Below are 26,449 nucleotides of genomic sequence, written 5' to 3'. Positions count from 1 at the left end.
CACTAAGGGCATTCTTTGGCGTTGGGACAAGAGGAGAATATGAGAAGGGGGCGTGCTAACGTTTTTTTCTGTGCACAAGAAGGGCCGTTTATTCATAACACTCCCAGACGCAGGTGTAGACCAGGCTACCTATTCATATGCTCTGCACTCTTCTTCGATCAATACCTACACTTCGAGACCAAGGAGCTTCGGGAGGAATTACCAGCCGGAGAATGGTTTCACAATGTTAATTGATATTTGGTGTGGTTATTTTGTTCTCTCTCATCCATACTTCCCGAGCGCAAATGACTTGACATGGATTGTGGTCGCAGTTAGGGACTTTATTTGTGAAAAATAGAGGAAGAATTTAACACGATGACTGACCAGGTAAGGTGACAAAAAAAATTCAGCTCTGACCTCACTGTTTTTTGTGCCAAACGTTTTCTTTGAGTTCAGTAGACTATAACAAATTGCATCTTTAAACTACATACCGGTGCGCTGTATGCTACATAACGTCTTTAGAAGAAAGACTACGGAGCTGGCTTGGGAGCTTCGCGATATGTGGAATTCTAGTAGCACGTGCACGCTGACAAAGCTGTCACTATGTTTACGCGCACAACTCTCACTCTCAATCAGCGTTGTCTGTCATCTCCCGAAAGGTGCGGACACATCAATTAGTATTTGTTTCATAAGCAGGCTCATCTCTCTTCTATAATACATTAGGATCATTATTATGATGTTTTTACAGTATAATTACTCGACATGTTGAATTCGAAACTAAAATGTGATCATCAGTGGGCGAAATAATAGCGGGTCTAATAGTTACACTATAGTGGCAACACCACCAACAGTAGCCTAGCAGCCAGAGCAATTTATGTTCTACAGTGGTAATACAATGAGCAAACAGAAGTATAGCAACAAAGCATTGCCTGCAGGCCTACAGTATTGTACTGTAGTATTTTGTTATTGCCCAATGTTGTGTGTTACGGTTTGCCCAAGTTTCTCACCTGTCAGTCGATCCTTCTCGGTGTCTTTCTTTATTGCTCTCCTGCATCTCCTTGACAACAAAGACCTTGATTAATTAATTGCACCCTTTCAATTACTCTTATTGGTACTGTGCCTGAGTCCAGCAATACACTCTATCCTTGTGTGTCACTGAGTGGAGCTCAGCCACAGGCACACCTGCTCCTGGCTCTGTGCTGGCTGTTTGCTGGCTCCCAGGGTGAGTGCTCCAGCTATATGAATTGCTGTATTAATATTGATGGAGGTCATCTGACTGATCTGCTGCAGTACACACGCTGAATTCTCCCAGCAACACAAACTGATGGCTTTGGTTGTTGTTGAAAACTGATGGCTTTGGTCGTTGTTCTGAGAACACTGAAGTCTCTATACTGTGTGTGCGTGTGTGTTTTGCGTGTTTGCATATGCACACACACACAAAGGTTTAGGTAGGCCTATACGTAGGTATATGTGTTTACGTTTTGCGTGCATAGAGCCTATAGCTTACTGTAGACATGTTGAACTGCTTTTGTGTGGACATTTATGTTCTGGACCTATTTTCTGCTAATGCATCCCAGAGTCCCATTGTAACAGTCTTGCTTCCATCCCTGTCCTCGCCCCAACCTGAGCTAGAACCAGGGACCCTTTGAACACATCAACAACCACCCCCCACGAAGCATCATTACATTTCACTCCACGAAAGCCTTGGAGCTGATCTGATTGGTCAGAAGACCGATTAGTGTTTAAACGCAGCATTTGCTTCCATAGTAATAGGCCTACTGTGTCAGCTATTCGTGTCAAATGTAACTCTTCTTCTCCTGCATTAACATTCACTCAGTTCCATGCTCATAAGGGTCATGTCCTTTGGGGCTTGTACTCACTACCTATTTTTTTGTCTCTCTCAGTACAGTATGTTTCTTACCACCGCTCCCCCTCTGAGAAGAGGAAGCACACCTCTACCAATCAAGCACCAGCTGAGGCGGGAGGAGGCCGTATCAGAGGACCGTGATTGGATACCAGGGATGGACAAACCATCCACACTGCCAATCAGTGACACTCTTTGCCAGGATGAATCATTTGGTCAGGCGGCGGAGGGGTATCATGGGAGTGCTATAAGGATCGTACTACTTGGGCAGAATGGGGTTGGAAAATCATCGCTGGCTCTGTCCCTGGCTGGACTGTCAGACAGATCTCTTTCGGTGGACTCTGAAACAGCCTGTGGTAAAGTTCTTCAATGTGTTTATATTTCTGTGTGTGCGTGCGTGTGTGGATTGTAGTGTGTGTGCAGTGTGCACGTGGTATCTACTTTATGTCAATCGCATTACATCATCCACCACAAAAGACCAACATCATTCTGATTCGTGAGGTTGAGAGTTACTTTTCCCATTTTCTGAGTGCACTCTAAAGGCAGAGAAATTACAAGATAAACCAAAAAAGCACTCTGTGTCACTAGGCTGTCTGAAACGTCAGGGTGATAATAACAGCAGTCTTGGGCCAATCACTCAACCAATCAATGCTCCAGCAGAGTGATGGGCACACTGCTCTGTAAGAGGTGCTGCAAGAGACATGTCATGAAGAGTCAGACCACAAAGTATTCATTATGGTTCCTAGGATCCTGGAGAGTCAAGGTATTTGCAACATAGCTATTTCTGGAACCTTAATGCTCTATGTGGGCCACCGTACTGTAGGCTACCATAACCTTGTCCAATATCTGTGTGTGCTTCCAACTCCTCATCCTATCATTGTGTAATACCAGACATGGGCCTCGGGTTAACTTTTATTTTTTTTATTTCACCTTTATTTAACCAGGTAGGCTAGTTGAGAACAAGTTCTCATTTACAACTGCGACCTAATCAATAAGCTGAATGTTTTCTTGCATATCCACCTCAAACCATTTGTGAGTGTGTGTTATCATGTGTTTGTGTATCACTTTATTGTTGCATTGTTGTGTATGTTCATGTGTCATGTTTGGTTACAGGAGAAGGCTACGAGCGCACAGTGTCAGTTGACGATGAGGAGAGTTCAGTCATCATTTATGACAACTGGAAACAGGTATTTAAGGCATTCTCTACACCACAGGTGTCAAAACTCATCCCACGGAGGGACAAGTGTCTGCGGGTTTTCGTTCCTCCCTTGTACTTGATTGATCAACTAAGGTCACTAATTAGTTACAAACTCCCCTCACCTGGTTGTCTAGGCCTTAATTGGAGCCAAATTGAATGGAAATAACAAAAACCAGCAGACATTCAGCCCTTCATGGAATGAGTTTGACACCACTGCTCTACACTGTCATTCTACTACTGTCAATATGTTCAACTAATTCTCTCTGTACTGTCTGTCATGTCTTGGTCTCTCTCTCTTTCTCTCTGAATCTAATTCACTTTGCCTTTATGACACTGATTGCATTCCTGTTCATGCCGCTACATTTTGAATAGATAAGCCACCCGGAGACAGTGGCAGCCACAGATTATATGCCTTTTAGCCTTTTTTAGCTCTTACTTAGATAACTTGAAATTGCTTTCACATTCATGTGATTTGTTCGAATTTCTGTCTGAGTACAGATATGTGGTGGGTGGTAATGCAGATGATTTGCTTCATTACATATTTAAATAATTAGCCTGAATGTGTACAGTCCTCTCTTTTCTGGCAGAATTTGGAAGGAATTTTGAATGGTCTTAGAATGAGATTGTTTTGTTCTATTCAAATACTTGAGTTATAAAGAGGCTAGAGGTGATTTTGATTTTGTGTGTGTGTGTGTGTTTACTAGTCCTTTTTTATTTCCCTTACTTAGAAAACTTGAAATTGCTTTCAAAGCCCATTCAAAATCCCTTCCAAATTCTGCCAGAAGAGAGAGGACTGTAAACATTCAGGCTAATTATTTAAATATGTAATAAAGACATGAATCAGCATCACCACCCTGCAAATATCAGACAGGAAAATTGGAACATGAATGAGATTGTTTTGTCGTATTCAAATATCTGAGTTATAAAGAAACTAGAGAAACACAGCTGTACTAAGGCTGATCTGTGTTAATACTGTGTGTGTATGTGTGTGTGTGTGTGTGGGGGGGGGGGGACACTGAGGATTTCATTATGATAAAGTACACTTGGTAATAGTCTAATATTAACCAGGTAATAGCCTTCTATGATGATGGTACACTCAATGCTGTAGTGTGTACACATGGACTTTATACCAGATGTCCAGGAGTACTCCCTAGTTTACTAAGTGTGAGTTATTTAAACCTACAGATGTAGGATCTTAATTGTATCACCCTGTTGCAGGACAACTTTCAAGAAATACAGGACATTTACAATGTGTAGTGTATTTGAGGTATAAAAAGGCCAGAAAAGGTTTTGTAATTTCCACTATGAATTGTCAGACTTGATTTTCCCTTACGAAAAATGTGTCAACCCGTACAAAAATGTCCATTAATTATAATCCACATAATAATTCCCATTTCCTGTTGCAGAATGATGTTCCTGCTGTAACAAACTGGTTTAAATTAAGATCCTGCGTCAAATAAAATACAATAGTGTTTGTGACATGCTTCATGACAAAACGGGTGTAGACGGACAGTGAAATGCTTACTTTCGGGCCCTTCCCAACAATGCAGAGAGAAAACAGGAGAAATAATAGAGAAATAATAACGGGTGTAATAAATACATAATGAGTAACGGTAACTTGGCTATGCACGGGGTACCAGTAATGAGCCAATGTTTAGGGGTATGAGGTAATTGAGGTAGATACAGCACAGTGCCTTCAGAAAGTATTCAGACCCCTTGACTTTTTCCACAATTTGTTACGTTACCACCTTATTCTAAAATGAATTAAATTAATGTTTTTCCTCACCCATCTACACACTACCCCATAATGACACATTTTTTCAAATGTACACTACCGTTCAAAATTTTGGGGTCACTTAGAATTGTCCTTGTTTTTGAAAGAAAAGCATTTTTTTTGTCCATTAAAATAACATCAAATTAATCAGAAATACAGAGTAGACATTGTTAATGTTGTAAATTACTATTGTAGTTGGAAACGGCTATAGTACAATATCTACATTGGCTCACAGAGGCCCATTATCATCAACCATCACTCCTGTTTTCCAGTGGCACGTTGTGTTAGCTAATCCAAGTTTATTATTTTAGAAAGCTCTTTGCAATTATGTTAGCACAGCTGAAATCTGTTGTACTGATTAAAGAAGCAATAAAACTGGCCTTCTTTAGACTAGTTCAGTATCTGGAGCATCAGCATTTGTGGGTTCGATTACAGGCTCAAAATGTCCAGAAATAAAGAACTTTCTTCTGAAACTCATCAGTCTATTCTTGTTCTGAGAAATTGCCAAGAAACTGAAGATCTCGTACAACGCTATGTACTACTCCCTTCACAGAACAGCGCAAACTGGCTCTAACCAGAATAGAAAGAGGATTAGGGGGCCCCGGTGCACAACTGAACAAGAGGACAAGTACATTAGTGTCTAGTTTGAGAAACAGACGCCTCACAAGTCCTCAACTGGCAGCTTCATTAAATAGTACCCAACAGTGAAGAGGCGACTCCGGGATGCTGGCCTTCTCGGCAGAGTTGGAAAAAAAAGCCATATCTCAGACTGGCCAATAAAATGAAAAGATTAAGATGGACAAAAGAACACAGACACTGGACAGGAACTCTGCCTAGAAGGCCAGCATCCCGGAGTCGCCTCTACACTCTTCACAAAACCGGAGCAATGAGGTCGAAGGAATTGTCCGTAGAGCTCCGAGACAGGATTATGTCGAGGCACAATTCTGGAGAAGTGTACCAAAAAATGTCTTCAACATTGAAAGTCCCCAAGAACAAAGTGGCCTCCATCATTCTTAAATGGAAGAAGTTTGGAAGCACCAAGACTCTTCCTAGAGCTGGCTCCCCGACCAAACTGAGAAATCAGGGGGAAAGGGCCTTAGTTAAGGGAGGTGGTCAAGAACCTGATGGTCACTCTGACAGAGGTCCAGAGTTCCTCTGTGGAGATAGGAGAACCTTCCAGAAGGACAACCATCTCTGCAGCACTCCAACAATCAGGCCTTTATGGTAGAGTGGCCAGACGGAAGCCACTCCTCAGTAAAAGGCACATGACAGCCCACTTGGAGTTGCTAAAAGGCACCTAAAGGACTCAGACCATGGGAAACAAGATTATCTGGTCTGATGAAACCAAGATTGAACTCTGGCCTAAATGCCAAGCATCACGTCTGGAGGAAACCTGTCAACATCCCTACGGTGAAGCATGGTGGTGGCAGCATCATACTGTGGGGATGTTTTTCAGTGGTAGGAACTGGGGGTCTATTCAGGATTGAGGGAAAGATGAACAGAGCAAAGTACAGAGAGATCCTTGATGAAAACTTGCTCCAGAGTGCTCAGGACCTCACCATCCAACAGAACAACAACCCAAAGTCACAGTCAAGATAATGCAGGAGTTGTCTCTGAATGTCCTTGAGAGGCCCAGCCAGAGCCTGGAATTGAACCCAATCGAATGTCTCTGGAGAGACTTGAAAATAGCTGTGCAGCGACACTCCCCATCCAACCTGACAGAGCTTGAGAGGATCTGCAGAGAAGAATGGGAGAAACTCCCCAAAAACAGGTGTGCCAAGCAATTTGCAGAAATATCCAAAAACCTGTTTTTGCTTTGTCATTGTGGGGTATTGTGTGTAGATTGATGATGGGGGAAAAACACAATATAATCCATTTTATAATAAGGCTGTAACATTAAAAAATGTGTTTTTTTACATCGGTAGTGTCGTTTCGCTCAGGGGAACTCCATTTTAAGGCATTTCTCTAAAATGGAATAAACTTTCAAGCTTTCACCTCTTTTTATCTCTCTGGTCTTGCTTTTTTTCAGTAAAGATGTCTCTTTCTCCTCCCCCATCTTTTCCCTTATTTACCTCTTTTCTACAAAAAAATCTAATAAAATTGTATTTGTCACATGCGCCAAATACAACATGTGTAGAACTTAGAGTGAAATGCTTACAAGCCCTTAACCAACAATGCCGTTTTCATCTTAAAATGAATCTCCTCTCTCTCTCTCCTTCTCTCTTGCCCCTCTCGTTCGTGTGCTCCCTTTCTTACTCAGAACTGACCCTTTTTTAGTGTAGTTAAATCTCTCTGAAAGTCAGTTACATGTGTTATTCTCTGCATGTTTATACAAGTGCAGGTGTTACGCCATGGCAACATGAGCTGGCCAGTGGGGTTTGGAGCGACTCCAGCCCATCAGCAGTAAGGAGAGAGAGCAGACTGGACCAACTCCTGCTCGCCCCAACACACACACACACACACACAGTCATTCAAACACACTCACCAACACGCTTCTTTCACTGCTGATGCCACGTTGACCCTGATAGCAGCATCACTGCAATGAATTCTGTGTGTGTGTGCGTACTTGTATGCATAGCATGCGTGCAGTGTGCACTGACCCCAGAGGATTTTGCCTAACTCTAGCTAGTCCCCTATTCCATCTGTGCTCCACCCTCCCCAGGTTACCATGGTGACCAGTGGACTGAACAAATCCCCAACATGGATTACATCATGTAGTTGTAGAAGCAGTGGGCTACAAAGCTTCTGGCTCCCAGAGTCGGTGGGAACCACTGGTTTTACTGTAGCTGCATGTGCCTCATCTTAACTCAACCAATCATCTGGAGTATTTTATAGGATAATAAAACATTTATAATAACTAGATTGTGATTTTAGAGTGGTTCCTTGGTTCCCAGCTAATTCACACCTGATGCTAGTTGTACCTTCTTCCATGTCAAAGCACCTGAGTCCTACACTATCAGCAGCCATACAGCCACATCATCACAGAACATTTCACAGAGTACACTCACACACACAAAGCACTCAGAGAGTCTACACACCCACAGCGGTGCTCTGAGCTTCTCTTCAGCTAGCGCTGGGACTGGGAGTCTTGACGTCAGGCTTAAATAAGTCATCCAGCTTCCTAAAATAGCCGGCACATGCATGGCCGGGACCTGGATGTCCTCTACTGTACTATTTGCCATCTTCTGTGTAGATCACTCATGCAGACAATCAGCCACCATCTTTCAGGGCCAGTGGGATGTGTTTTGATGGTTGTGAGTTGGTTATCTCGCACTTCCTCTCTCTATTAACAGACTGACCACACCTGTCTGCACCACCAGGCTTTTTCGATGCTGGAGGTCTGAGCCAGCTGTGAGCGAATGGATCTAAGTGTAGAGCCATTCATTACTGCACTGGCAAGCCTATCGAAATACACTGTATGTCTGCTGCAAGTGTCCATAATTATTTGACAACTGTAAAGTGCAACATTTATGGTAGAAAACCTTGGAAGCACTCCGAGGCCAATCGAAGTCGGCCAGTACACGGTAGCTGTCTTGAAAGGAGACAAGGATGTGTGTGATTTGGTGGTGTTCACTGCTTGACTTGGGCAGGAGCTCACGGGAGCTGAGTACCGGTACCTCATATCTTCTACAGCTGGAGCTCGTTTACTTTCATTTTAGTTTAATTTATTTTCACCAAAGAAAACAAGTGATCGACAACAATACGAATAAAATTTGTATAAAATTTGGATTTAGATCCGGTCTTTTCGCTGGCCATGGCAGAACACTGACATTCCTGTCTTGCAGGAAATCGCGCACAGAACGATAAGTGTGGCTGGTGGCATTGTTATGCTGGAGGGTCATGTCAGGATGGGTACCACATGAGGGAGGAGAATGTCTTCCCTGTAACGCACATCGTTGTAATTGCTTGCAATGAGCTCAGTCCGATGATGCTGTGACACACCGCCCCAGACCATGACGGACCCTCCACCTCCATCCCGCTCCAGAGTACAGGCCTCGGTGTAACGCCCATTCATTCGACGATAAACGCGAATCCGACATTCACCCCTGGTGAGACAAAACCGCGACTCGTCAGTGAAGAGCACTTTTTGCCAGTCCTGTCTGGTCCAGCGACGATGGGTTTGTGCCCATAGGCGACGTTGTTGCTGGTAATGTATGTGAGGACCTGCCTTACAACAGGCCTACAAGCCCCCAGTCCAGCCTCTCTCAGCCTATTGCGGACAGTCTGAGCACTGATGGAGGGATTGTGCGTTCCTGGTGTAACTCGGGCAGTTGTTGTTGCCATCCTGTACCTGTCCTGCAGGTGATGTTTTTCAGTGTGATGTGATGTTCGGATATACCGATCCTGTGCAGATGTTGTTACACGTGGTCTGCCACTGCGAGGATGATCAGCTGCCCATCCTGTCTCCTTGTAGCGCTGTCTTAGGCATCTCACAGTACGGACATTGCAATTTATTGCCCTGGCCACATCTGCAGTCCTCATGCCTCCTTGCAGCATGCCTAAGGCACGTTCACGCAGATGAGCAGGGACCCTGGACATCTTTCTTTTAGTGTTTTTCCAGAGTCAGTAGTAAGGCCTCATTAGTGTCCTAAGTTTTCATAACTGTGACCTCAATTGCTCACCATCTGCAAGCTGTTATTGTCTTAAAAAACCTCTTACAGCTACCCCCCTACTTTTTTCAATTTCCTTCATACATACCCAAATCTAACTGCCTGTAGCTCAGGCTCAGAACCAAGGATATGCATATTCTGGATTTCATTTGAAAGAGAACACTCTGAAGTTTGTGTAAATGTGAATTGATTGTAGGAGAATATTTCACAAAAGATCTGGTTTAGATAATACAATGAAAAAAACATATGTTTTTTCATTTTTATTGTTGTATCATCATCTTTAAAATGAACAAGCCAAAACAAACGTTCAGATCGGATGATGGGGACAATTTCAGTGAAAAACATAAGAGGGCAACAGTACTTGTGCAATGTTTCAGAATGATAACTTCCAAAATGAGTGTGCTACATGACATTTGTCATGAAGTCACCCAGGTGTCCCACACAAGAAGACCCTCAGTCCTCCACACAATATTGTGCTGCTCATGCCAGGTGCCATAGCAGTCTCTTTCTGCTGTAAAACAGAGGGTCACCAAGCATGTGGTGCAGGTGATGGGGAACTTCATTTTGCGAAGAACACAGCGACGCCTCCATGCTGTGCCCTTTCGGCCCTGAGGCACATCCATGCCTGCAGAAATACATTTGGGCAGATGAACACCACTTGTGGCAGGAGCTGGATGAACCAGCTTCAGTGGGGGATGGACACCTTGGCACTGGGGGCTCCCATTCGAAGTCAGTGTCACTGTGAAAGAAAATGTTCTGTTAGAATAGTTTCACATATGACCCCTTTATCAACAGGTATAATAAACAGATATATATAGAGTACAGGGAACATAAGGTTGAATATATTATTATAGACCTGCTAGATCTACTGTCTCATTTATATTATGACAGACCACCTAGATCTACTGTCTATTTTATATTATGACATTTCAGCTAGATCTACTGTCTCTATTATATTATGACAGACCAGCTGTATCTACTGTCTTTATTATATTACAACAGACCAGCTGTATCTACTGTCTCCATTTCACTTTGGCCATTGTTGTATGCCTGCCCTCCCCTCAACAGCCTCAAATAGGCTATTTCACGTGGAGGTGGGTTGGCAGACACACGCATCTCACATTTCATTACATTACATTTTTATATATTGCTACTAAAATTTTAAGAAATCACACATTTTTTATTTTTTATTTAACCAGGCAAGTCAGTAAGAACAAATTATTATTATGACGGCCTAGGAACAGTGGGTTAACTGCCTGTTCAGGGGCAGAATGACAGATTTGTACCTTGTCTGCTCGGGGGTTTGAACTTGCAACCTTCCGGCTCTAACCACTAGGCTACCCTAGGCTACCACTAACCACTAAACACTAGGCTACCCTGTTGGTAATTTCAAACAACGGCATTAGCAAAACGATGTCCTCTCCGTTCAAAAAATTGTCCTCCATTTGGGAATCGCTAAATGAATCGTCCTCCAACAATCTCTGTCTTACTTTCCCGATCAATTTCTTCTAAAATTGTGTGTACATCTGTATATCTATACTTAGATTTAGCTTTCCCTGACTTCGTCGCCATACTGATTGATATATAAACAGCTGAAGATGTGCTTTACCACAACGTAACACGTCAATGGTGAATGACCCTCTTTACGCCGGAGTTTACTACATGGGTTGGTCTTCCGAAACATAAACATTACATATTGCCGTTTACCTCAGCTCATTGGCTATCTACCCAGCTAGATTTCAAGACGATCAGTGTTCATTGGGTAAAATAGAGTCAATCAACGAAAAAGCGATCATATCATTGGTGCACAATGATGTCATTACTTGTTGTCTTCAAATCGGTTTCTTTCAGTCAATACGTCCCGCGAAATGGCCCATCAGGTTTGGTTGTGTTACAAACAAACCAGTTGATTGCAATGAAACCAAACATGACTGGAAAAGTCACGTTCTGTGTGGGTTATTTACCTGGAATGTGTCGTCGAAAATGGAATGAGACGGAATTCACGACACAAGCGGTTTACAAAATGTTTCGTGTTTGGCTATAAAAATGAATTTTATCAAACAAAAGACCATTCATTGTGTAACAATGAGCATTGGGATTGCAAATAGAGGAAGATCGTCAAAGGTAAATGATTTATTTTATTACAGTTTGTGATTTTGTTACGCATGGGCTGGATGAAATAGTTGTTTTTTATGGGGCTCTATCCTCAGATAATCGCATCGTATTATTTCGCAGTAAATCCTTTTTTAAATCTGACAACGCAGTTGGATTAGCAAGATTCTAGGCTTTCAAAACATGTGAGACACTTGTATTTTTATGAATGTTTAATATGACTATTTATGTAGCGATCACCGTATGTTGTGGAATTTAATCCCGCTAACGGGTTCTGTGCGCAGAGGTTAACGACCGTTCCACAGGTGCATGTTCATTAATAGTTGGGAAACAGTTTAAACCCTTTACAATGAAGATCTGTGAAGTTATTCGAATTGTTACAAATTATCTTTGAAAGACAGGGTCCTGAAAAAGGGACGTTTCTTTTTTTGCTGAGTTTATATGTAGAGCAGTATTGTGTGTGTCTGAATAGAGGGGTCAGTATCTATTGTTGTGTGTGTCTGTTTGTATAGAGCGGTCAGTATCTAGAACAAATAGATTTCAGAGTTTAACATGGGACACAGTATTTAGTAGTTCATTCAGCTATTGCTGAAGAAGCAGCTACTCTTCCTGGGGTCCACATGAAACATGAAACATTACATCATACAGAACACTAATGGACAAGAACAGAACTACACACATTTAAAATAAGAACAATGGAACACAGGAGGAGAATGCAGACTGTCTTGGAGAGACTAATATACAGTAAGAGAATGAATTTTATTTTATTTTGGAATCTTTCATCAGAGAGGCTAAGCATACAAGTCAACTGTATGTCTCGAAATGCATTGGAAATCATTCAGATTTCTTTGTAAAATAAAATATATATATATATACTGTACTTTTAACTTCAATACATATTTGACAAAATTATGTCTAATGTCATGTATATTCACTGTTTTCCTGTATTGCATTTACACATTATCCTGAATGAGATTCATGGTGAAAACATCAGGTTTCAGTTGTTTCTGTTTATGGCTTTTACTCAGGAGGCCCTGGTGCATCAATAATCTTTGGTGATTATATGGGGACATACGCAAAGTGACAAGTTACACACAAGTGAGCTTGTGAGAGTCCGGTATGTGTGCATTAGTGTGGGCATGTGAGAGTGTAGTACACGTTTGCAAGCTGTAAATAATTTTGTGTGTGCGTGTGTGTGTGTGTGGAGGGCAGTATACCATGACAGATGGTCTGAGTGGAACAGAACAGAGAGGAGCTGACTGACTAGAAGACAAACACAGTGTTGAGTTATCAAGCATCCCACTGATGAAAAGCCCTTTTATTTTGTCACAGTTACCCTGGAGAGCTCTCTGTCATGACACTGCCCATCCTTCTCCGGCGTGGCCGTGTTTCTCTTGGCTGCTTACAAAGATTAGTGGCTGTCTCTCCCTGCTCCACAAAGCCTGCTAGTCCCACTCCACTACCCCATCTCCTCCCTCCTCTCATCCTCCTCCCGTCTCTCATCCCTCCCCTCTCCTCCCCCTGCACCAAGCCCAGACGGTGACAGGTGGCCAGGCTCACTTCTGCGCCGCTAACTCCCCTCCCTCCTCCAGAGGGAGATGGAGTGTGTTCCGGAGACCATGGATTCCCTGCTGCGGGGTACAATCCTCTTTGGCTTGTAGGAGCTGGGAATTTTTCAGGCGGAGGCTCTCCAGAGGGCTGAAATGTACCTTCAGATCCATGTGGATGTAGGGCACACAGACCGAAACAGAAACAGTCAGACACAGGCAGACAGGGCTGGCTATGGTGGGTTAAGAAAGGGGGCTGGCAGCTCTTCTCCTTCTGTGTGCCTGAGTGAGTGAATCAGAGAGGCCTGTCCTCCAGAGCCACAGTTTACTATACAGGCCAGGACTAGAGGGAGGGAGACATCATTTAAGCCCAGTGCTTCAGTGGGGCGTGGCCACCACTAAAAGGGTCAGAAGCCTCAAACTGAAGCAGGAAGTTCACAAGGGCACAATGTGTTGTGTTGGATTTAGGACAAAGCCCCTGTGAGTCCACTCAGCAGAGAACGTAAAGTAGGATTAAAATAAGCGTTATGCCAGGTGGTGAGGGATAAGAACTAGCACAATAGTACTGATTTAGAATGATTCAAATTCTGAATTTCAGAACTGGGTAATCATCTTAAATCCTCCCTCTGATATAAGTGTTCATTATGTTACATGCATTAAAACAAGGTAGGTTATAGCCTGGGTGGTGTGGTGGTCAATATACATGTTTGAATCCAGCCCACTCTTTACCTTTCTTTCTCTACACTATCCAACAAAACATAAAAAATGATGAATATATTTATATAAACATAATGTAGGTTTTTGAGAAGAGAACAAGTGTGTATCAGTATCATTAATGTGTGTGTGTGTGTGTGTGTGTGTGTGTGTGTGTGTGTGTGTGTGTGTGTGTGTGTGTGTGTGTGTGTGTGTGTGTGTGTGTGTGTGTGTGTGTGTGTGTGTGTGTGTGTGTGTGTGTGTGTGTGTGTGTGCGTGATGCAGGACCTGTCCACGCTGCAGTGTGAGGTGGTTGTCCTGGTGTTCTCGGTGACTGACAGGAGGAGTTTCCAGCGCACTGCACAGCTCCGCCTCATCCTCAGGGAGTCAATGCCCCACACTCCCATCATCCTCGTGGGCAACAAGAGTGACCTTGTCCGTTGTCGAGAGATCAGCACAGAGGGTAGGGAGGACATCCTCGCTATACTGTAACACACATACACACCGTTATCACATGAGTGCCCAAGGCATATATTTTTAACGTGCCTCCTGTCAATCAATCTAAGGGTCTCTCCTTTCCACCTTGTGCCACCATTCTCATGTAATCACCTACAGTGCAGTGTACAGATATAATACAGTATTGCATGCAAATGTATAAAATACATACTTACAGTCGATACCATATAACCCCCACCACTTTTCCTGTCATTTTTTTTAAAACGCAGGAACTTCCCTGTCCCGCCCAATAAAAATCACTCCTATTCTATCCCGTGCTCAATTTTACACGCAGAAATCAGCTCTGCAGATATCATCTCTGCATGTGAGTAGCCATAGCAACTGCTCCATTTTGGCTGCCACTTAGCGCTCACGAGACAGTTGCCTGCCCTGCACACATAGCCGATAACAACCACATTATGAGATTTTTACGATGAAGGCAGCCTCACTACTTAGTCGGAATAACTTAATTCCTCTCTTAAAGGCTTCATCATTCACTGACATACGTTGGCATCTGAGGTAAAGTAGTGAATGCGCAGTAGCCATGGCTACAACTGCGCCGAAATGACAATACATTTTTTATAGGTTTTGATTACGTAAACTACACTACCGTTCAAACATTTGGGGTCACTTAAAAATATCCTTGTTTTTGAAAGAAAAGCTAATTTTTTGTCCATTCAAAAATAATATCACTTTGATCAGAAATACAGTGTAGACGTTGTTAATGTTGTAAATGAGTGTTGTAGCTGGAAACGGCAGATGTTTAATGGAATATCTACATTGGTGTACAGAGGCCCATTATCAGCAACCATCACTCCTGTGTTCCAATGGCACGTTGTGTTAGCTAATCCAAGTTTATTATTTTAAAAGGCTAATTGATCATTAGAAAGCTCTTTGCAATTATGTTAGGACAGCTGAAAACTGTTGTACTGATTAAAGAAGCAATAAAACTGGCCTTCTTTAGACTAGTTGAGTACCTGGAGCATCCGCATTTGTGGGTTCGATTACAGGCTCAAAATGTCCAGAAACAAAGAACTTTCTTCTGAAACTCATCAGTCTATTCTTGTTCTGAGAAATGAAGGATATTCCATGTGAGAAATTGCCAAGAAACTGAAGATCTGGTACAACGCTGTGTACTTCTCCCTTCACAGAAGAGCGCAAACTGGTTCTAACCAGAATAGAAATAGGAGTGGGAGGCCCCGGTGCAGAACTGAGCAAGACGACAAGTACATTAGAGTGTCTAGTTTGAGAAACAGACGCCTCACAAGTCCTCAACTGGCAGCTTCATTAAATAGTACCAGCAAAACAGCAGTCTCAACGTCAACAGTGAAGAGGTGACTCCGGGATGCTGGCCATCGTCATGGTTAATCTATTCTGGGCCTCTGTATTACGCCAATTATCTCTCATATCTGTATTTCACAGATAAACTGTTTGGGAGAAAAAATTGAACTGTGTATTTGTTCCCTCAAGAACCCATAAATATCATTTTGGCTTGGTGATGTTAAGCTCTATTCAATCCATATTATGGAAGTTCAGAGTAATTTAAAGGCAATGTTCCTGTGTTGGTGGAGTCTACATTCACGGTAAATGCTGAATATGTTGGCTCAATCTTAAATTACCTTTAAATGTATATTGCACAATCTGTAACAGATACAGATTGAAAAGAGCCCTTACTGTGAAATGTCTTCCAGTGGGTTTACAATTTGTCGGAGAGTGGGTATCCCGCCTCTACCATCCGTTCTATTGGCCAAAATGCAATCACTCCGTTCGAGATTTTCCTACCAACGGGACATTCAAAACTGTAATATCTTATGTTTCACGAGTCGTAGCTGAACGACGACATGGATACTATAGAGCTGCCTGGGTTTTCCATGCATCGGAAGGACAGAACAGCTATGTCTGGTTAGAAAAGGGGTGGGGGTGTGTGTCTATTTGTCAATAACGGCTGGTGCGCAATGTCTATTATTAAAGAAGTCTGAAGGTATTGCTCGCCTTAGGAAGAGTACCTCATGGTAAGCTGTAGACCACTCTATCTACCAAGAGAGTTTTCATCTATATTATTCGTAGCCATCTATTTATCACCACAAACCGATGCTGGCACTAAGACTGCACTCAACGAGCTGTATAATGCCATAAGCAAACAAGAAAATGCTCATCCAGAAAAGCCGCTCCTAGTGGCCGGGGACTTTAATGCAGTAAAACTTACATACGTTTTACCTCATTTTTACCAGCATGTCACGTGCAACAAGAGGGGAAAAAACTCTAGACCAAATTTTTTCCACACACGGAGACGCATACAAAGCTCTCCCTCGCCCTTTATTTGGCAAATCTGACCATAATTCTATTTTCCTGATTCCTGCTTACAAGCAAAAACTAAAGCAGGAAGTAACAGTGACTCGCTCAATGCCCTCAGACAAACCATCAGTACAGAACTAAGATTTAATCCTACTACACTGGCTCTGATGCTCGTCGGATGTGGCAGGGCTTGCAAACTATTCCGGACTTCAAAGGGAAACCGAGCCTCGAGCTGCCCAGTGACACAAGCCTACGAAACCCTACACCTACTCCAATTTACATACCGCCCCAAAAGAATCACAGATGACATCTCATTCACACTCCACACTGCCCTTTCCCACCTGGAAAAAGGAATACCTATGTGGGAATGCTGTTCGTTGACTACAGCTCAGCGTTCAACACCATAGTACCGACAAATCTCATCACTAAGCTAAGGACCCTGGGACTACACACTTCCCTCTGCAACTAGATCCTGGACTTCCTGACTAGCTTCCCCCAGGTGGTAAGGATAAGCAACAACACATCTGCCACGCTGATCCTTAACACTGGGGTCCCTCAGAGGTGTGTGCTTAGTCCCCTCCTGTACTCCCTGTTCACCCACGACTACATGGCCAAGAACGACTCCAACACCATCCTTAAGTTTACTGACAACACAACAGTGTTAGGCCACATCACAGACAATGAGACATTCTATAGGGAAGAGGTCAGAGACCTGGCATTGTGGTGCGAGGACAACAATGTCTCCCTCAATGTGAGCAAGACAAAGGAGCTGATCGTGGACTACAAGAAAAGGAGGGTCGAACAGGCCCCCATTAACATTGATGGGGCTGTAATGGAGTGGGTCGAGAGTTTCAAGTTCCTTGGTGTCCACATCACCAACAAACTATCATGGCCCAAACACACCAAGACAGTCGTGGACAAGGCACGGCAACACCATTTCCCCCATAGGAGACTGAAAAGATTTGTCGTGGGTCCCTAGATCCTCAAAAAGATCTACAGCTGCACCATCGAGAGCATCCTTACCGGTTGCAACACCGCCTGGTATGGCAACTGTTATGGAAACTGTCTCTGTATACATTTCCGTGATTACAATGCAAAACCCATAGCAAAACTCAGTCACATAGCCTACAGTAAGCAACAGAAAACCCTTCTATTATTGTTCTATCAATGAAAGCAGTGACCTCTACGTACTTGTAGAGGTGTTTATGGACACGTAGCTCTCCCTCCCTCCTCATCCCCTGCTGGGGGAATTCAGCTGCATGCCTCCTGTCTTCTGTTGTTATTTGGAGTATCTCTCTAGCACAGAGGACTGGTGTCACTATCTTTATACTCATGCAAGCACACACACACACGCACCCACACAAACTTACAAACACCAGCCGGCAATCACATGCACACACTCTCACACCTCTCTCTCCCCTCTCAGTGTGGGTGGGGGGTGGTGACACTGCCTGTGCCATGTGTGGAAGGCTGTGATAAGGAGCGTCAGAGAAGAGAGAAGAGAAATGACTGTGGTGTCTATGCTACAAGGTGCTGCTCCAGGGGTGTGTGAATAAAAGTGATTAAATCGGACCAGTTGTGAGTTGGTATTTGTGTACAGTGTGGGTGTGAGACCTTTTGTTTTGGGTGAAAAATTTTTTGTTTCGTATAGGTTGTCCAGAAGATAATGGAAGTGTGTGTGTGTGTGTGCGTGTGCGTGTGCGTGCGTGCGTGCGTGTGTGTGTGTGTGTGTGTGTGTGTGTGTGTGTGTGTGTGTGTGTGTGTGTGTGTGTGTGTGTGTGTGTGTGTGTGTGTGTGTGTGTGTGTGACAGAGAACCACAGTAATGATGTGGTCATTGATGTGGATATGCTACATCTGTCTTTTGTATCCATCAATCTACGGTATTCTGAGCCCTGACTCCCTGTCCGATATTTGAGCCTGAATAAGGAAGAAAACTTGCCTGGCTGGAGGACTATTTACCATTGACTGTATTGTTTGGTGCCTGTGGTTGAGATATGGGTTTAGGTCATAAAATGTATTTATGGTATTGCTGTGGCACATTTATTTCTCTCTCCCTTCTCTTTCTCTTACTATGTATATATTAACAGTACATTTGGAAAGTATTCAGACCCCTTGACCTTTTGCACAGTTTGTTACGTTACAGCCTTATTCTAAAATCGATTAAATAGTTTTTTCCCCTCATCAATCTACACACAATACCCCATAATGTCAAAGCAAAAATAGGTTTTTAGACATTTTTGCAAATGTATAAAAACCAATAAACGGAAATATCACATTTACATAAGTATTCAGTACTTTGTTGAATCACCTTCGGCAGTGATTACAGCCTCGATTCTTCTTGGGTATGACGCTACAAGCTTGGCGCATCTGTGTTTGGGGAGTTTCTCCCATTTTTCTCTGCAGATCCTCTCAAACTCTGTCAGGTTGGATGGGGAGCATCACTGCACAGCTATTTTCAGATCTTTCCATAGATGTTCGATCGGGTTCAAGTCCCAACTCTGGCTGGGCCACTAAAGGACATTCAGAGACTTGTTCCGAAGCCACTCCTGCGTTGTCTTGGCTGTGTGCTTAGGGTTGTTGTCCTGTTGTAAGGTGAACCTTCACCTCAGTCTGAGGTCCTGAGTGCTCTGGAGCAGGTTTTCATCAAGGATTTCTCTGTACTTTGCTCCGTTCATTATTCCCTCAATCCTGACTAGTCTCCTAATCCCTGCCACAGAAAAACATCCCCTCAGCATGATGCTGCCACCACCATGTTTCACTGTAAGGATGGTGCCAGGTTTCCTCCAGACGCAATCCTTGGCATTCAGGCCAAAGAGTTCAATCAATCAAATGTATTTGTAAAGCCCTTTTTACATCAGTAGATCTCACAAAGTTCTATACAGAAACTCAGCCTAAAACTCCAAACAGCAGGCAATGCAGAAGTAGAAGCACGGTGGTTAGGAAAAACTTCATAGAAAGGCAGGACCCTAGCAAGAAACCTAGAGAGGAACCAGGCTCTGATGGGTGGCCAGTCCTCTTCGTGCCGGGTGGAGATTATAAGAGTACATGGCCATTTAAGGCCAGATTGTTCTTCAAGATGTTCAAACGTTCATAGATGACCAGCAGGGTCAAATAATAATCCCAGTGGTTGTAGAGGGTGCAACAGGTCAGTACCTCAGGAGTGAATGTCAGTTGGCTTTTCATAGCCGAGCATTCAGAGGTTAAGACAGCAGGTGAGGTAGACCTTTAGCAGTAAGACCTTTAATTAGTATGGCTAGGCGTCCCACCAGCGGGACAACTTCCAGGGGAAAAAAATATGGATAGTAAACATTTAGTAAACATTTAGGTACATACAGTCTTATATCGGTTAAAAACGTAAATTCTTGTTAATCTAACTGCACTGTCCGATTTACAGTAGGCTTTACAGCGAAAACATGCCATGCGATTGTTTGAGGACGGAGCCCTACATCAAAATATTTTTCCACCGGCACAGGTTTCATAAATTCACAAATAGCAATTAAATATTAACTTGAATATCTTGAAAATCTTCCTCTGATTTGTCATCCAAAGGGTCCCAGCTACAACATGTAGTGTCGTTTTGTTAGATAAAATCCTTTATATCCCAAAAAGTTCAACATGCAGAGAAAGGAATCCAAAATGCTAATGCTAAACTTTGTTAAAACAAGTCAAAATATGTTTCTATGCAATCCTCAGATACCCTAAAATGTAACTAAACTATAATATTTCATACAGAAAGAAGTATGTTTAATAGGAAAAATTATATTAGTAGGTGCGTCTCCTCCTCGTCACGGCGCATACATGAGTTTCCAAGTCTGTATCCCTGTGGTAAAAAACTCATTTGCTTTCTAATAATCATGATCTTTTCATCAAAGAAGTTCATGAATTTATCACTGCTGAAATGAAAGCTATCTTCTCTTGTTTAATGCTGCTTTTTAGTTAGCTTTGCGACAGTATCTTATTCTCCTCAATTAGGTTGGAAAAATAGGATGATCAAGCAGCAGTGAGGGCTCTTCGATACTGCACGGTACCGTCTTTCCAAGTTAGTCGGAAGACTTCTAGTTTGGTGGAGCACCATTTCCGTTCCAATTTATTGGAAGCTTGTTTTAAGGCTTGGGTATTTTCTGTATAACAGGGAGCAAATTTCTTGTGACAAATGTTTCTTGTTTTTAGGGGTACGACTGCATCTAGGGTATTACGCAAGGTTAAGTTCCTCAGTTAGGTTAACCCATTTTTGTACTCCAACGTCCATGGGTAAGTGGAGGGAGTCTGGAAGGGCATCTAGGAATCTTTGGGTTGTTCGAGAATTTATAGCACGTCATTTGATGATCCTTGGTTGGGGTCTGAGCAGATTATTTGTTGTGATTGCAAATGTAATCAAATGGTGGTCCGATAGTCCAGGATTATGAGGAAAAACATTAAGATCCACAATATGTATTCCACGGGATAAAACTAGATCCAGGGTATGACTGTGGCAATGAGTAGGTCCAGAGACATATTGGCCAAGACCCACTGAGTCGATAATGGCTCCGAAATCCATGTGAATATTAAAGTCACCGAAAATGTGAATATTATCTGCCATGAATACAAGGTCCGATATGAATTAAGGGAACTCGGTGAAGAACGCTGTATACTGCCCACGAGGCCTGTAAACAGTAGCTATAAAAATGACTGAGTAGGCTGTAAATTGGGTTGTAAATTGAAATTGCTGTCATAAATGTTAGCAACACCTCTGCATTTGCGGGCTTTGCGGGGTATATGGTCACTAGTGTAACCAAGAGGAAAGTCCTCATTTATAACACAATAAATTCATCAGGTTTGAGCCATGTTTCGGTCAGGCCAATCACATCAAGATTATGATCAGTGATTAGTTCATTGACTATGACTGCCTTGGAAGTGAGGGATCTAACATTAAGTAACCCTATTTTGAGATGGGAGCTATCACAATCTCTTCCAGTAATGACAGGAATGGAGGTTTTTATTCCAGTGAGATTGCTAAGGCAAACACCACCATGTGGGGTGACAGGGTAGCCTAGTGATTAGAGCGGTGGACTAGCAACCGGAAGGTTGCAAGTTCAAATCCCAAATCTGTCGTTGTTCCCCTTATATCTACTGCTCTCTCTAATGCTTAGTCTGCCTTCTCCCTACACCTTCTCCCTCTGTCACCCCTCCTCCCTCTGTCACCCCTCCTCCCTCTGTCACCCCCTCTTCCCTCTCTCCTCCCCTCCTCCCTCTCTCCTTCTTTGTCCTTGCTCTCTCTCTCCCTCTTGCTCTCTCTCTCACTCACTCTCCTCTCTACTCCCCTCCTCTATCCTCTTCCCACCTCAGCCACTGCCACCACAACACTATAATCTCACGGTGGTCTCATCTTATTGTGGCTCCTCCCTGCTTCGGCTCAGCTGAGAACGGCTCAGCTCCATTAAAAAAAATGTAATTTTCATTCCGCTCTTAACAGGTTAAGACTCCATTCAATCAGAATCAGAATAGATATTAGGATAAGCCCAACTGACCTTTCCACTAAACATGGCTGTCATGGTATCTCTCTATTGCTTCATCCCTTGCCCCTCTCTCTGTGTTCCAGAGGCCCACTCCAGTGCCATGATGTATGACTGCCAATATCTGGAGCTGTCTGCCTCCCTGGACCACGGCACCACCGAGTTGCTGGAGGGGGCAGTGAAGGCTGCCAGGGGTGACTGCGTGGGGCCAGGCTGGACGGAGGGGGACCCCGGGGCGGGGCGCAGGGAGAGCCTGACCAGCAAGGCCAAGCGCTTCCTGACTGGCCTGGTGCCACGCTCCTACGGCCGAGGAGACAGGGACCGAGGCCAATACAGGGAGATGAGCAGGCACCGGGGGAGCAAGATCCTCCGACAGAAATCACGCTCCTGCCATGACCTCAGTGCAATGTGACACATCAGACAGACAGAGAGAGGGGATGGGAGGTGTGTGAAACGGGGGAAAAATGAAGGAGGACAACAGGGGATGGGAGATAAGTTATAGAATGGGAAAATGAATAGGAGAATGGTGAGAAGTGGAGAGAGAGAGAGAGAGAGAGAGAGAGAGAGAGAGAGAGAGAGAGAGAGAGAGAGAGAGAGAGAGAGAGAGCTGGTGAAGGTGAAGTCATCAGAATTATGAGATGGATACGAGACGACTCATTGCGCAATGAGAGAGAAAAAAAACAATGAAGAGTGATATTGGAGAAAGATTAATGGATCAAGAGGGGAAAACGGTGATTGGAAAATGTGCAAGATGGAAGTCTGATATAGATCTGTTGTAGACCTAATGATTATGTAGAGACTGGTGATCTAATGTTGAGCTAATGATTATGTAGAGACTGATAGAGATCTAATGTAGACCTAATGATTATGTAGAGACTGATGATCTAATGTAGAGCTAATGATTATGTAGAGACTGATAGAGATCTAATGTAGACCTAATGAATATGTAGAGACTGATATAGATCTAATGTACCTACTGGTTATGTAGAGACTGATGGAGATCTAATGTAGACATAATGATTATGTAGAGACTGATAGAGATCTAATGTAGACCTAATGATTATGTAGAGACTGATAGAGATCTAATGTAGACCTAATGATTATGTAGAGACTGATAGAGATCTAATGTAGATCTAAGGATTATGTAGAGACTGATAGAGATCTAATGTAGACCTAATGATTATGTAGAGACTGATAGAGATCTAATGTACACCTAATGATTATGTAGAGACTGATAGAGATCCAATGTAGACCTAATGGTTATGTAGAGACTGATATAGATCTAATGTAGACCTAATGATTATGTAGAGACTGATAGAGATCTAATGTACACCTAATGATTATGTAGAGACTGATGATCTAATGTAGACCTAATGATTATGTAGAGACTGATATAGATCTAATGTAGACCTAATGATTATGTAGAGACTGATAGAGATCTAATGTAGACCTAATGATTATGTAGAGACTGATAGAGATCTAATGTAGACCTAATGATTATGTAGAGACTGATAGAGATCTAATGTAGATCTAATGATTATGTAGAGACTGATAGAGATCTAATGTAGACCTAATGATTATGTAGAGACTGATAGAGATCTAATGTAGACCTAATGATTATGTAGAGACTGATAGAGATCTAATGTAGACCTAATGATTATGTAGAGACTGATAGAGATCTAATGTAGACCTAATGATTATGTAGAGACTGATAGAGATCCAATGTAGACCTAATGATTATGTAGAGACTGATAGAGATCTAATGTAGACCTAAGTCCCTGTTTAAAAGCATGATGTTACACAGTGAATAGATTTGCAGTGATAAGACTTGCCCAGTAGGCTCATGTAATTATAATAACAACGTCCTGGATTTACTTCTTATTGGCCGGAAGCTATGGTATACTATCCCTCCCCTGATCTCCAATGCAATGCCCTTTTCAAAAGCCTCATCTTGCACTTTTTATACCGATCAGATTTAATGTCGCTGCTGCATAATCCCTTTATATCAGGTATTGCTTTTGGAGATTTTTTTTCTTCTGTAGAGCAGGTAGTGCTCAATAATCCCATAGATGAGAGAAATTGGTTGGAGCAGGTCATATATTACAGGAGCTATTTTGAAAGTGAATGTAAACTCAAGTCTTGCGGTTATATGGAATCTGGCCACTTATCCACTACACTCTCCTTTACATTGACTCAATGCTAAACATCCCTGCACTCAATCATGATCCTATTTAATTGGGCAAGGAGATTTTCCTCACCAGGAAAAACTACAGGCTCTACTTATATATATGCAGCTACTACAGAGCCTAGCGATAAGTAAATCGCTCTATATTAATAGAAGTAAGGAATACTTGTAACTAGGGCCAGACCTAACAAGGAAAACTCTAGCAGAACCCACAGACTGGCAGAACCCACAGACTGGCAGAACCCACAAACTGGCAGAACCTACAGACTGACAGAACCCACAGACGGGCAGAACCTACAGACTGACAGAACCCACAGACTGGCAGAACCTACAGACTGACAGAACCCACAGACTGAGAGAAGCCACAGACTGGTAAGAACCCCAGACTGGCAGAATCCACCGACTGGCAGAACCCACAGACTGGTAGTACCCACTCCAATAACTGCTGACTGAGGCTGAGTCCGAGCACATTGGCTTACTAGAGGAACACAGGAATATATATTATACAGTGCCTTTCGGAAAGTATTAAGAATCCTTGACATTTTTCACATTTTGTTACGTTAAAGCCTTATTCTAAAATTGATTAAATCGTTTTTTTCCCTCAAATCTACACACAATACCCCATAATGACGAAGCTAAAACATTTTTATTTTTTTTTACAAATGTGTTAAAAAAACTGAAATATCACATTTACATAAGTATTTAGACCATTTACTCAGTACTTTGTTGAAGCACCTTTGGCAGCGATTACAGCATTGAGTCTTTTGTATGACGCTACAAGCTTGGCACACATGTATTTGGGGAGTTTCTCCCATTCTTCTCAGTAGATCCTCTCAAGCTCTGTCAGGTTGGATGGGGAGTGTTGCTGCACAGCCATTTTCAGGTCTCTCCAGAGAAGTTAGATCGATAAGAGGAATACTGGACAAGAGGAATACCTATGTAAGAATGCTGTTCATCGACTACAGCTCAGCATTTAACACCATAGTACCCTCCAAACTCCTCTTTAAGCTCAAGATCCTGGGTCTCGAACCCGCCCTGTGCAACTGGGTCCTGGACTTTGTGATTGGCCGCACCCAGGTGGTGAGGGTAGGAAACAATATCTCCACCCAGCTTATCCTCAACACTGGGGCCCCACAAGGGTGAGTTCTCAGCCCTCTCCTGTACTCGCTGTTCACCCATGACTGCGTGGCCATGCACGCCTCCAACTCAATCATTAAGTTTGCAGACGACACTACAGTGGTAGGCTTGATTACCAACAATGACGAGACAGCCTACAGGGAGGAGGTGAGGGCCCTCGGAGTGTGGTGTCAGGAAAATAACCTCACTCTCAACAAAACAAAGGAGATGATCGTGACCTTCAGGAAACAGCAGAGGGAGCACCCCCCTTTCCACATCGACGGGACAGTAGTGGAGAAGGTGGAAAGTTTTAAGTTCCTCTGCGTACACATCACAGACAAACTGAAATGTTGCACCCACACAGACAGCGTAGTGAAGAAGGCTCAACAGTGTCTCTTCAACCTCAGGAGCCTGAAGAAATGTGGCTTGTCACCAAAAACAGTCACAAACTTTTACAGATGCACAATCGAGAGCATCCTGTCGAGCTGTATCACAGCCTGGTACGGCAACTGCTCCGCCCACAACCGCAAGGCTCTCCAGAGGGTTGTGAGGTCTGCACAACGCATCACCGGGGGCAAACTACCTGCCCTCCAGGACACCTACACCACCCGATGTAACATGAAGGCCAAAAAGATCATCAAGGACAACAACCACCGGAGCCACTGCCTGTTCACCCCGCTATCATCCAGAAGGCGAGGTCAGTACAGGTGCATCAAAGCTGGGACAGAGAGACTGAAAAACAGCTGCTTCTATCTCAAGGCCATCAGACTGTTAAACAGCTGTCACTAACATTGAGTGGCTGCTGCCAACATACTGACTCAACTCCAGCCACTTTAATAATAAAACATTCGGATGTAATAATTGTATCACTGGCCACTTTAAACAATACCACTTTATATAATGTTTACATACCCTACATTACTCATCTCATATGTATATTCTGTCCTCTATACCATCTACTGCATCTTGCCTATGCCGTCGCTCCTCCATATATTTACATGTACATATTCTTATTCATTCCTTTACACTTGTGTGCATAAGGTAGTTGTTGTGAAATAGTTTGATTACTTGTTAGATATCACTGCATG

At 43.1% G+C, this 26,449-nt stretch overlaps 1 protein-coding gene across 1 annotated transcript; it reads left to right on the top strand.

Moving 5' to 3' along the window:
* The first annotated feature begins 88 nt into the window (after window positions 1–88).
* Window positions 89–26,227, top strand: LOC118402506 (GTP-binding protein REM 2-like). The gene is made up of 5 exons (XM_052476572.1): window positions 89–366; window positions 1,884–2,199; window positions 2,957–3,030; window positions 14,063–14,240; window positions 22,147–26,227. The coding sequence occupies exons 1-5, from the start codon at window positions 355–357 to the stop codon at window positions 22,470–22,472; spliced, it is 906 nt and encodes a 301-aa protein (XP_052332532.1). The 5' UTR covers window positions 89–354; the 3' UTR covers window positions 22,473–26,227.
* Window positions 26,228–26,449: the final 222 nt, after the last annotated feature.

The sequence above is a fragment of the Oncorhynchus keta genome, chromosome 23, assembly GCF_023373465.1.
Source record: "Oncorhynchus keta strain PuntledgeMale-10-30-2019 chromosome 23, Oket_V2, whole genome shotgun sequence".
Lineage (NCBI taxonomy): Eukaryota > Metazoa > Chordata > Actinopteri > Salmoniformes > Salmonidae > Oncorhynchus > Oncorhynchus keta.
This window is presented reverse-complemented; position numbering and strand designations above follow the sequence as displayed.

Excerpts from the sequence above, each read along its gene's own strand:
- LOC118402506 (XM_052476572.1), top strand. Across the intron at positions 3,031-14,062 it reads TTTATGACAACTGGAAACAG|GACCTGTCCACGCTGCAGTG; the intron begins GTATTTAAGGCA and ends TGCGTGATGCAG. Across the intron at positions 14,241-22,146 it reads TCGAGAGATCAGCACAGAGG|AGGCCCACTCCAGTGCCATG; the intron begins GTAGGGAGGACA and ends TCTGTGTTCCAG.